The sequence below is a fragment of the Carassius auratus genome, chromosome 16 (genome assembly GCF_003368295.1).
Source record: "Carassius auratus strain Wakin chromosome 16, ASM336829v1, whole genome shotgun sequence".
Taxonomy (NCBI): Eukaryota; Metazoa; Chordata; class Actinopteri; order Cypriniformes; family Cyprinidae; genus Carassius; species Carassius auratus.
In genome coordinates, this window is record NC_039258.1 from 7,433,830 (window position 1) to 7,447,578 (window position 13,749).

General features: G+C 35.7%; 1 protein-coding gene across 1 annotated transcript in view; it reads right to left on the reverse strand.

The window, feature by feature from the left end:
- tsnare1 (T-SNARE Domain Containing 1) overlaps positions 1 to 13,749 on the reverse strand; it is a 107,335-nt gene that overhangs the window by 13,986 nt on the left and 79,600 nt on the right. The window contains exon 11 of the mRNA XM_026283712.1: positions 3,600 to 3,709. Coding sequence (XP_026139497.1) covers positions 3,614 to 3,709 — 96 coding nt within the window. The 3' untranslated portion in view covers positions 3,600 to 3,613. The remainder of the gene's footprint in view (positions 1 to 3,599; positions 3,710 to 13,749) is intronic.

The following is a 13,749-nucleotide window of genomic DNA, read 5'->3' on the forward strand; positions in this document are numbered from 1 at the left end:
TGTGACTAACTAACTAACTAACTAAAAATAACGAATAATCAACAATAAATAATGAAATAACAGAAAACAAATAACCAATAATTAATATTAGGAATTAATTAATAAGTGATAGTGAATTAATAATTTAAATAAACCATTTGGAAACTTAAAATATCAAAACCACAGCAATAATTAAATAAATAAATAATTTAAATAAACCACTAGAATATATCTATTTAGCGTTGTATGCTTACCTGAAAATCCATCTGCAATTGATGTTCCTATCAGGTTTAAGCAGGGTCTAAGGTACTGCTTGTCACCCAGGGATCATTTCACCTAATTTTTCATTTTAAAAAATGCACTGCGAACAGCTTGGGGTTATAAGGAGATGTACTGTAGAAAGAAATAATCACAAACTGTGCAGTGCATGAAATCACCAGAACTGAATGGCCCATGTTTACATAGATCCACAGCTGTTAATTCTCTATAAATCTATGCAGCTTTTGGAGCCAGTCCCTAGAACACAAGCTGGCAAGCTCTCCTGAGCTTATAGTTTGTTATGGCACTGAACCAAACAGCACAGCTTAGGGTGAACCCTCCCCCACCCCCTTCCCCACAAACCATAGGGTGGTATGCTACAGGGTCCCTTAAAACAGTTATCCAGTCAACCTGAGATATAAAAGACATGCTTAATCTGTGATTGAGGGGTGAACTAAACAAATATGAGTCGGAGGGATGAATTAACTAAACAGCTCTGCTAATAATATATTAAAGAGAAAAATGAATCTGTCTTTCCAAATCTGTATGCATCTCTTTCTTCTGTGGAACACAAAAGAAGATACTTAGAAATGTAGTAATATTTTAGTTTCTTTGTCCATACAGTGAAATTCTGTAGAGACCAATGCTGTTTGTGCCCCAGTATTATTCAAAATATCTTTTTTTTCTTACTAAAAGAAGATAAGGACTGTTCACACCAAGAATGAAAAAAATAAAATAAATAAATAAATAAAAAGATAAGCATTCACACCAACGCATGATAATGTTCTGTTTATTAGTCTGAACTGCAGTTCTGTCATCTGCTGCGTCCAAAGTTAAGGCTTTTGAAATTCTGATAGATTCTCATTGTTAATGTTTACATTGTTTGGACTTCCTATTCTTCCTATTTTTATTATATATATAAAACAAAAATTAATTAGAATTTTAATATATACAACTATACTTATATAACTATATTTAACTATATAACTATAATAGTATCTCATTGATACTAAAATAACAAATGTATGGAAGGCCTTTATACAGGTATGGAACAGCATGAGATTTTTGGGTGAACAATCCTTATAAAAAAGAGACCCAAGTTAGGCAGAAATATATATATAGTTTAAATGCAATTGGCCTGTTTCTTTAAGTTATGCAGAAATGGGAACAACCACCTAACAACCACTCACAACATCATAGCAACCACATAACATAGCAGCACCTTCAGCACAGAAAGCCGTCCATTACAGTTTCTTTTGAAATTAAGTGAAAATCTAACATTTAATTTAGAAAAGATATAATAACAACATAAATTAGATAGTTGTAGGTTAAAACAGAAGTGATGGAAATTGAAATCTCTACATCAATTAGTACTTAAGAGTTCTCGATTTATAAAAAAAAAAAAATATGGCAGAGCGTGTTTGAGTTTAATGATTTTTTTTTAGTGACGAAATCTCCCAACTGTTCTTATTTGCTCAAGCACTTGATAAAAGATGAGATCTTAGCACCAAAGTTCAAACAACTTATGCTAGCTGTTTCACTCTATTTCACAAATGCGAGTTAAGAGCTACTTAATTAAAGATGCTATCTGCTTTCAGTTTCACACACGCCGCTTAAAAAGAGGTATGTGCGTGTTGCCAGAGGAAAAGCGGGAGAGCGGAGAGGGTACGGATCGATACGAGAGGGAGTCCAGGCTGTCACTCAGCCTCGTCTCCCCAAGGGAGGCCGCGAGAGATCGAACACATAGATAAACATCTCATGGAAATGGAGTCAGTCCTCAACCCAGTTTCCAACACTCTTCCTCCTCACAGATAGATGAATGAGAACAACCAATGAACTAATGAATGAGTCAATGAACGTATAAAAGTAGATTGTGAGGATAAATTAATAACAGAAGAGTGTAATTGTCAGTTGGCCTTTCAGAGATGAATGAGGAGGTAATCCATCTAACTGATAAAATCCCACTCCCCTCAGAGAGGCTGCCCATGGGTGAAATATTAGTCTGAAGAGCTTTCACAGCATTGGTGTTTGGTGGTGAAAAATAGCATCCTATATACACCGGTTCAGGTTGTACAAATGTCAAGAACCAATTAGGTAAGCAAGATTGTTTTGACACCTTTTTCTTTTTCTTTTTCAGATGAGTTTGTCTGAAAGTTTAAAACAAAGGGCAACTAGTGACCTGCTTTAGTTGAAATTCATTTTTCTGCATTGCATTTTGGCAATAAAGCACAAGGTACTCTTTATTATTATTATTAATATGTAGGAGACAAATTTTGAATTGGTATTTTATGGCAATATTGTGTTTTTCAATCAATCAATCAACCAATCAATCAATCAATCAAACAAAGTAAACATCTATATTGAATTCAGTTATGTGTTTGAAGGTTTTATCAGAGACTATTTATAAGAGACATGCCACTTCCTCAATCCTCAATACAACTATATTAGGAAAACCCGTAATGGCAAAGATGGCGGTTGTATTCATATGTCCCGCCCCTCCCGCTGGAAAGCCAATCATCTGCTTTTAACAGTTAAGCCAGGAAACATTTAAGCCTATCGTCTGGTTCCACTTACGGATGCACACAGTTGAGGTTTTGCGACAGCGGAGACGATTTGGCGACAGCGAGTTGTGGTGTGTGCAAGATCAGATGAAATCCACATAAAAGAGGGTGATAACAACGTGAAGGCAGTAAACTTTTTCAGCGATTTTAATCATATTTTACTGCTGTTTCTATACATGCAGTTTTTATGTCCCGGTGACCAGTGAAAGTGCAGTTCTGACTCTGCCCATTCATTTAGATAGGAGCCTGGTCTTGTTAGTCTGAAATAGCTGCCCGAAGGTGTTGCCAAGATGGCAGCCGAGTGGCATGACTTGTCTAAAAGGACTTTGGTTATATACTGTACGAATATCTACACCACCGGTCAAAAATTTGTAATAATTAAAGTTGTTATCATATATATATAAGAGACTTCCTTAAAACATTTTTATTTATTTATTTATTTATCATAATGTTTCCAAACATTTGAAAAGTACTCTATATTTAAATTAAATGAAACATTAATTTAGACAAAAGTGAAAGACAAAAGATTTATTTTTCAAATAAAGTACTTTCTATTCAGAAACCTGGCCAAAAAGTTTTTGATAATAATTATTTTAATAATTTGAATTATTATTAAAATAGGAATAAATTATCATATAATCACATATTTTATACATTTTTTATACATTTGCTTAAAAAATAATATAATATTCGTTTCGTTTTTGTTTCATTGATTCGTGTTGTCCCTACAGTATTTTTTTCACACTTTCTTTTTTATGTTGTTATTTTTATTACAGGATGGGCACAGCAGATGTAGCTCACCTGTGGTCTTGCTCTCATTTTCTGGCTGAGACTGCAATAATGATGATAAGCAAAGTAAGAAGCAGCACTCCAGCGATTAGCAGATAACATTTCCTCCTCCTCAGCTGCCTCTGGAAGACAGAATAAAGAAGAAAAAAAATAGATGTTACTGTATGATTAGGCATAATGATAGTTCACCCAAAATTAAAGTTATGTCCTTTTCATGTCATGTTAAGCTTAAAAAAAAAAAAAAAGTTAAGCCCCACTTTTAAGTACAAATAAAGAGATGTTTGGCAGAATGTTCATGCTGCTCATTCCTGATGTGAATGCTGATCAAGGGCTTTGATACTCATGTGGGTGACTAATTTATCCAAAACTTACAAAAACAATGAGCTACTATCAGGATACCAAAAATACAAGTTAAGTTAGGCTAGTAGTGTCTAGTGAGAAGGGAGCAATAGTAACTGAAAATGCATTCAGACAGCATCCAGCAGCATAGTCGTAATAGACTAACCACAAAAGCGAGACTTTTGAGTCAAATAGATTTGTACACAAAAAAAATCCATAGAATAAATTCTTTCTCGGTAGCCCGCCCCTGTTAAAATCAATAAATCAACAGTCATTATCCAGTACGAACAGCTCTTCTAGGTACAAAAGGACCCGCATGGAATAAAAGAACAAAATTACACCATAATTTTCCCAACAGGTTCCCGCCAACGACGCAATACCACAATAAGAAATGAAGGTGCTGCCATCAATTGACCTCTATAGGCTCTCTCCTCAACACAGAGACATGCTTTGAAAATGATTTCTCAAAGACAGAATTGAATTGTGGCCTAGAGTCAAGAGCTGCTGGCCAAGCATGAGAGAGCTGCTTTCTCCGGCGTGCTCAAGTTCTGGCTGAACGGCATCCGCAAAACCCATCTGGCTCTCTGACGCTCTTCGTCTCTGATAAGGCTCGGCGGTGGGAGGAAGCCCGGCTCTGTTTTCAAAAGAATTTTGGAAAATTGTTGAAAGTGTCATTCGGACTTTCAACGTCTAAGTCCAAGACACCCTTGCGGATCTTTTGCTTTGTCGTGTTGAGAAATTAAGATCCAGTTTAGAACCAATGCAACCAACAAGTGTGGGAATAATAAACAACAGTGAATGGAATTTGTTTGCTGAGTGCGTTTCAATATAATTTTTTTCTGACTCGGCGGGCGGCTCCGACATTTGGAAGAGTAGAATCTGTTTTGAAATGCCCTTCCCCGTTCACCATCATTTTTTTTTTTTTTTTGACAAAGCCAGAAAGAGCAGCAGTCGTAGACCACAGCTAGGCTGGAGTCTTTAAATCCTGACGTGCTTCAAAGCGCGAAGAGCAATTCATCTTCTTATCTGAGACTGGAAACAGGCTTTCTATGTGGAAGTGTGCATGTGGGGGGAGGGAGGGAGAGAAGGAGGCAAAAAAAAAAAAACTGCTGTCGAGTAATTTTCCATTTAAATGTTCCACTCCACAACAATTTGCATAAGCAGCCCTGCGTCTGTGATAAGAAGATTGGTAATTTTCAAAGGCTCTGTAGGGATTGGGAATTAAAAGCCTCTCTCTGCTATCTCCTCTCTTGCAGCTGGTCACCACAGATTCCCTCGCTTCTTTCTTACATTTCTCCAAAAGCGCGCCTTATAAACTTTCTCTCCCTCCACCAGTTTGCTCTATCATTCAGCCTACAGTCTCTCTGCGCTGATTTTCACTCTGTGTTATCCCGGGCCTGCTCTGTCATTCAGAGAAAACAGGAAAATAAATCAGGTAAAAAGGGAACAAAAACAGCTTTAGGTGACAATACAACTGTTGCTCCATTTCGGCGCTTCAGTTTATTCCAGATGCTGCGGTGGGGAAGTGAGGTGGAGATGGAGAGTGCAGACATTCACAGAGTGAGAAAGAGAAAGTGAAAATGACTTAAGGATAAAAAGAAAGCTGATGGAGTGAAGTGCTGGCGAGAGGAGAAAAAAGGAAAAGGGAAATGAATTTTCTCTCTCTCCATGTACCCAATTTAGTCGAGCTGCTGTAGAAGCACTAAAACTAAAGCACCTTGATATTGAAAAAGTTTTCAGGGGAGTCTTGTAAATGATAAAAGTACTGTATGAATATGCACTGATAATTTCATTAGAAGCTTTGATTTAGTTCTTAAAGTTTTTGACTCTGATTTGAATTGTAGAGAAATGCAAATTATACCATATTGTTCTGTGTACCAATACACTACTGCTCAAAAGTTTGGGGTTGGTATTTAGCATTTTTTAATGTATAATGTTTTTGAAAAGTCTCAAGCTCACCAAGACTACGTGAAAAACAGTAGTATTGTGAAATATTATCACAATTTAAAATAATGACTTATCTTAAAATGTATTGAAATGTCTGTCGGCAAATTTGAATTTTCTACATCATTTCGCCAGTCTTTAGTTTTAGATGATTTCTTATTGTTTTCAATATTTAAAGCAGTTGTGCTGATATCATTTTTGATGAAACCATGATACTTTGCTTTTCAGTATAATTTTAAGAAAGGAGGACATCAGCGAAAACATCACAAAAACAGTGTTTATTTGAAATAGAAACATTTTATGACAATGTCTTACCTGTCAATTATAACAATTGCATCCTTTGTAAATGCATGCATTAATTTCTTAAAAAAATGAAATAGTCTAAAAAAATGTATATGCTTTACTAAATTAGAAACTGTCTGTCACTTTGTTGACATGATGTCTGCTTTTTGTTTATTAAGCTGACAAAAGAAATTTGTTCATATATGATTAAATTGTAACAGTAGTTTCATTTTTGGGTGAACTATCCCTTTAATTGTAATGAGCTTCATCAAAACTACCAACCCGACCTCATGGCATTTCGTACATATTTTACAAGGCATTAATCAATACGACTTTTGCTAAATTGTAGATAATTTACGAGTTTCCCAATTCCCATGAATTCGTACAAATGAGCTAGCATTAACCCTGCCACTAACCTACCCATCGTATATTGAACAAAATCGCACAAGTGAGGTTAGCCACCTCGTAAAATACATACGAATTGGTCGTGAGATTGTGTTGGAACTACGGTACTATTCAAGTCACCTAGTGGCTGGATAGGAGAACTTCCTCAAAATGTGATTTAATTCTTGGCCTTTCTTCTTGAATTTGTATGATTCCACATTTGATTTAACATATGGAAAACTGTGCATTTTGGCACTTGTAATATACTATTACATGAGGGGATATATTTTTGCTTGACATACTTGTCGTTTGACCGTAAATCGATTTCCAGCCATAAAGAAGGGTGGAACATATCTGCTGACCTCTACACCAGAAACTCAACTAAATTAAACCCTGTAACAAACCATGAACAATGTAGAAAATTTTTACTTCAACACTTTCGATTCACATAGATGGACATCAAATTTTCATGAGAAACAGAATGACATTGCTTTTAAGAGAGAGAGAGAGAGAAAGGGGGGAAAGAGTCATTTACCTAGTGTGACATGAGAAACGTCTTTATAATGTCATAATAACGCAACATGATGATTGCCACCATAATATTATTCTGCCTTTATCTCATCTGCTCAGAAAATTGAAGGTCCATAAAATAAATAATGTTTGCTCTGCCACTGCCTGGCTTGTAATCGGCTTATGAGCAATTTACATGAAAATTCTAAATCCAAGTCTTCCTGATTATGATGTTTAAACGACACAGAAAATAAACAGGAACTCGAGGTCCCCACTTTGCAGTTTAGCCTTCGGAAAACACAAGTCCTTCTCTGCCTCAGGCTGATGTTCACAAGAGTGTGAAAGCTCCATGAAAGAATTTGATGTGTCTAGACTGCCAGATGTTTGAATTACACTTTTTGTAACAGAGATTGAGGCAGCTGCTTTAAAATAATTGTTCAGGGACAGTTAATGAAAAGTTTGTTGTTCATCATTTTAAAAAGGTAGCACTGTGTATCAGCTTTCATTAATCAGTCATTAAGAATAATTATATAATAAACGGATCAGTAAGTAGCACGAAACTTTAAACTTCAAAGTCAACATGAATTTTCACCCTAACTAACCCTAATTATTTAAAGGAATAAATCATATATTATATTATATTATATTATATTATATTATATTATATTATATTATATTATATTATATTATATTATATTATATTATATTATATTACCTGTATTATACTATCTGTGTTGTTTAATATTTGCATATATCTAATCATATTATGTTATAATATATTATTTTATATTATATTATTGTCAAGGGATACCAGACAGAGAGCCTGCTATGACCATCCTTAAAAGTACCACAGTATCTCCATGATTTAATCACTGTAACGTAGTGCTGTACAGTAGGGTAGCATTAGTAGCAGCGACTTTGGCAAGCTTGCAAGTTGCCACATTCCAACTCACGGAGAATAATGCTCCTGTGCTAAACTCTCCACAACATCCCCTCATTCACATACATATTCATTCCACTTCAGCTCCAATATTACAGACAGGCCTATGTGGCAGTCATCACCACAAGCTAAACTCCATTCATCACCATTACCTAAATTACACTGCATGATTGATTTGCATTGCTGTGCCTGATCACAGCATGACACAGCACTGATCAGCTGCTTTCTGCATTCATTAAACAAACCTACCAACAAACTTTCAACATGAAGAGAATTAAACTTGCAAAGAATGAGAACAGGACAGAACAGAACAGAAACTTTTTTAATTCTTTGCACCAATTTTGGACAACAAGAGAGCAGAAAATGCACCACTTATTCAAATACTGAATGTATATACATTTTAACACATTCTGGAGAAAATGCGAGTGATGTTTCATCATTAAAAAATGTTGTCAGGGTATTGCTAGCTTTTAAAACAATAGTTCATCCAAAAAACTAAAAAAAAATAAAAAATGCTGAGAGTTAACTCAGGCCATTAAGGAAGTAATGTACATGAGTTTGTTTCCTTATCAAAACTGATTTGGAGAAATTTAGCATAACATCACAAGAGGATCCTCTGCAATAAATGGATGCCATCAGAATGAGAGTCCAAAAGCCATCTCGACTGAACCAGGAGAGAAATATGCAAAAAATAAAGCACTGTTTACAAGTGAAAACAGTCCAGAACAGTTCTAGACTAATACATACATTGGTGGATTTTGATGTGACATGACATCACGGGGAGGACTTTCAATGGAGGAAGAGTTACTACAAATTATGGACTTATATTTTGTCCAGAAGCAACAGTTTAACATTTTAGAGTTAAAAATGCATTAATGATGGATCAGATTTTTCAAACACTCAGCTTTTCACTTTGCAATACGTTAATAAGGGGACTGGAGTTATGTGGATTACTTATTGATTATTGTGAGGTTTTTATCAGCTGTTTGAACTCTCATTCTGATGGCAACTATTCACTGCAGAGGATCTTGGTTGTTGCCAAGTCAGTACAGGGTATAGTGGTCTCCAAATATGACTATATGGGGGTGGGGTAGGATGGCGCAGTGTATATGAGACACATGACAGACCCGAGTTCGAATCCACTGTGAGACACCGATGTGTCCCTGAGCAAGACACTTAACCCCTAGTTGCTCCAGAGGCGTGCGACCTCTGACATATATAGCAATTGTAAGTCACTTCAGATAAAAGCGTCAGCTAATGAATAATGTAAATGTAGACTATATATTCACTATAAGTTACAGATTTGTTTATAATTTTTTTGCCCATTTTATCGTCTACTAGGCAAAAATCTAAATTCTGAGCACTCAGAAAAGTAACAGCACTCCTCTCCTCAACAAACTGCATAATTTGAGGTATCATCAAGTCCCCAACCCTACGTATCCACAACAGTAGCAGTGATACTGATAAACTGTATTTCATTCGGCCCCCTTAGATTACGCTTTGGCTCTCTTACGTCTCTTATGTTTTTTTTCTTGTGTGTGCGTGTGTGGGAGGGAGGGTTATGGAGGGTATGTTGAAGCAGTGAATCTGCTCTGGGCACACAAATAAGCCGTCTGGTCTGCATGGATTCAGTGCAATCGGGACAGCATGCGGCTTTTGTTGAAGCAGATAGCAAATAATAATCCAACCCCCCGCTCACTGTCACACTCTACAGGCCACGAGATCATCCAACTGACATAAATACAGCCTAACACAGCCCACATGCACACACACTCACACAAAGACATTTTCCACACACCAGATATGAGTAATGTGTAAGCAATAATCTGTGAAAATAATGCGAATACATTTGTTGCACAACAGTGGTTATGCTATTGGTTTTTACTAGATTACTATGTCCCTTCTATTATGTTTGCCTTAATAATGGTCTTTTATTAAAAAATATATATATAATTATTATTATAATTATTATTATTTGTCTTGTACTTGTCTTTTCTTTAAAGCATACTTACTAATCATATGTTTTCTCAAACTTAATTTTTATACACACATCCTTTTATACTATCAAAAGTGACACTGTTACAAATATATATATATATATATATATATATATATATATATATATATATATATATATATATATATATATATATATATATATATATATATATATATAATATATATGGGCTTCCCTTCTTCAAGTGGTGTCCCTTTATAAGAGTGAATAATGAGGATAAATAATGTAAGACTATTTAAAATCTGTGCAGGAAACATTCGAACGTAGCATCTGTCGTACCCATCCCTCTTCCGGTCTACACGTGTGTTGTGTGTTTTAGCTTTATAGTAATGTTTATTTTTGTTTTTATATTGGCAAGATGTTGTTTCCGCCGTGCCTGTTAAGTCCCCGGTGAGCCGTGTCAAGCGCTCGTTGGAAGTTGTAGGTACAGTATGCAGGCTGTTGTATTGTTATGTGTTGATTTGTTGTTGTTTTATATTGTTAGTCTTAAGTGTTTCTTCTTTTAGGGAAACAGTATTTATGACGAAATCCTAACATCCTATAGCTGCAGATTGGAGTATGTATGATGCAACAATTGTATGGCAATGTGAAGTGTTATTGTTTGGTTTTGCAGTCTTCTGCCGTTCATTCGATGGCCAACTGCGGGTCATGCCGCTGTTTTTCATTGTTTGGTTTCTTGTGGTGTAAAATTAGTGTTGGTGCTTTCAATTTGTTGTGTTTGTGTTTATGTGGAGCGATGATTCAAAATTAGCGGTTTAGGCGGAATTGGTAGCGTCCTCCAATTAAAACTAATTATAAGTGGATCTGGCTTATTTCCAGTGAAGTAGGACGCTACTTTACTCTATTAATTGGCTTTTTCGGTTATCAATTGTAATTTTGTTGTTTTTCTTGAGTGATTATTTGATTATTTGTGCCAGACTCACTAATTTCTCCTTTTTTTAACTTAGTTTGTTCAAGGCTGAGTGTGCTGAAGGGGAGGCTAGTCACCTGGGTGAAACACACCGTGACCACCGTTTACCTCCTGAAATATTATATAGTTTTATAGTAGTAGGTTTCAAGTAAGTTTTTATGAGGCTTTTGTAATAGTGTTCATATTGGAATTATATAGTATAGACTGAAATTAAGAAATATATTGTGATATAAATTTTGGCCATATCGTCCAGCCCTACTTTGTCATCAAAGGGGTAAATTACATTTTAAATCATTTTAAAATAGAATTTTGTTCTTTTAAATGTTAATCATATTTTAAAATATTGCAGTTCTTGGATTAATATAAATGCAGCTTTGGTGAAAATAATAATAAATAAAAAAAAACGGTAACATTTAATAATAATAATTTAATTAATTAATGAAACTTTTAACAGTAATTTATTTATATGAGTTTGTCATTTATTCATTCAGAGTCATTCAAAATTGCTCAATCTATCAGTAAAAACAATTGACTGCATTTGTATCATAGACGCTTTTGTTCAAATGATTTGCACAAGAAAAAGATGATTATTTCAGGAATGAAACACCACTGCTATGTCTTCCTCAGACACACTCAAAGGCTCTCATGTGTCTCAGAAATTCTCTCAGCAAATATTGTGTTTAAATCTACCTGAGTCAATTATAAACTGTCCAAATATGAATGCAGTATTTCTACTTACAGGAAAAGGGACATAATATAAGACACTGACCTTAGCTCTGAACTGAATAAATCTAAGGTTAACTTAGTTAAGAGTGCCCAGTAAAGCACTTCACATCAAAACATGGGCTTGTAATGGAGAGAGTGAGAAAATGAATAATGGTAAATAAAGTCTGGAGTCTGTGTATTATTGTGTGAACTCTCTTCAGTGTCTGTTCATTTGAGTTTAGAGTTTGGAGCAGCAGCATGGTAATGAACAATCATGTTCCATCATGCTCCATTGAACTCTGATGGGGCTGATACAACATCATTCTTGTCACTTACAGACCTTCCATGGGTGGAGAGGAACTGCTTTTGGCTTGATGGATTATAGATTCCATCTATTTCCTGTGTTCGGTTAACTGACATTTTGGTCCATGGAAAGAAAATAACTTGCTATTTTTAATTGACTTGTGAGTGTAATGTTCAACAGAATGGGTTTATGGGAGATGTTTTGAAAAGAAACGGGGTAGCGCCCTAAACCAGGCGCTTCCCTCCTCTCCTCAGGGTGGGCGGCAGCGGGACTGGCGAAGTGCTAAATTGCTCTGCGTGAGTTTGGTCACGGCTGAGCTCTCCTTGAGATAATGAAATGACAATTAATCCAAAAGCTGTTGCTACTCACTCATTTACTCCCTTGCGCTCGTATAAGTGGAGGAAGGAAGAGGCGAGAAAACTATGGCCAAGAGAGGAATGCTAAAGCACCCGTTTGGGACATTCATTTGCTTTGCCACACACAAATTCACATGGATAGGAATCGGTGAACGGGTAGAATTGTGAATTCCAGAGACGAACCATGTGAAAGGCCACAATTAAACACCAACTGCTCTAAAATATTTTTAATATGATAAATAGAGAGCAATGCAACTAACATGTTTAAGGCCCAGAAAGGTAGTAAGGACATTATTAAAATATGGGACATCAGTGGTTCAACCATAATGTTATGAAGCTATGAGAATACTTTCTATGCAGGGTCAGAAAGCGCTCGGATTTCATCGAAGATATCTTGATTTGTGATCTGAAGATGAACAAAGGTCTTATGGGTTTGGAACGACATGATGGTGAGTAATTAATGGCAGAATTTTCATTTCTAGGTGAACTATCCCTTTTAGCCCTCCGCTTCAGAAGTTTTTTTTTTTTTTTTCATTATACCAATGCCACTTTTGTCATTACATTATTTAAGATAGCTTTAAGATTTTTGGTTTGACAGTAGATTGGTGAAAGGGGTTATATATTTAGTAGAAAAATCCCTTTTCCACCTCTTATGGGACAAAAATGAAGATCAAATATGTCTTAAATTGTTCAATGATCAGTAAAATTCGGCAACACAAAAGACAAAGTGTATCACTGCACATTTAATAACTAATTCATCATATGTATCAGAGTCTGGATCCACCATGGTCAAGCTGGGTTTGGCACTAGGAACATAAGTTTGAAATAAATACCAAGTTCTGGCATAAAACTCTAGATGGTGCAAGCCGACAGGTTCTAACTCAATCTGCTATAATTACATCATCATTCATATGGTGAAGCTTTCTTTTTACATCAGCAGCCAAGGAGCTCATTCAAATACTTGGCTAGTGCTTGCTGTAGTAGTTGCCGTGTGTTTCAGAAATCCTCCACCTTCCCCAGCTCCACCTGTATAGATCTGCTACAGGGTAATTTACTGTAAGTCACACACAGGGACTATTTCATATATGCCCTATGTGCAGCAGTAATATTTCTTACATGCTCACAGCAGCATAACCATGGATGTATTTGCACTGCAGTATCAATTCTCAGTAGCAGCAGCGGCAGCATAGCAGATCTATTCCACCAAGACCAAACACATTAACATTGCAGTGTCTATTACCATGCTAAACACTCCAAGAGTTATCATGACATAAATAGTTTGAATGAAAGTCATTTTTTGATTACAAAAAGTCCACTAACTGTGTCAACTGCGACATGCATGGCATCAGAGTAAACAAAGGTGTAATACAGCAATTTTGTTTCTACACACAATACTTAATACCCAAACAGAACTTGTGAACAATCAATGAGAAATTCAAATTTTCAAATGGGTTTATGGTCTACCTGTCAG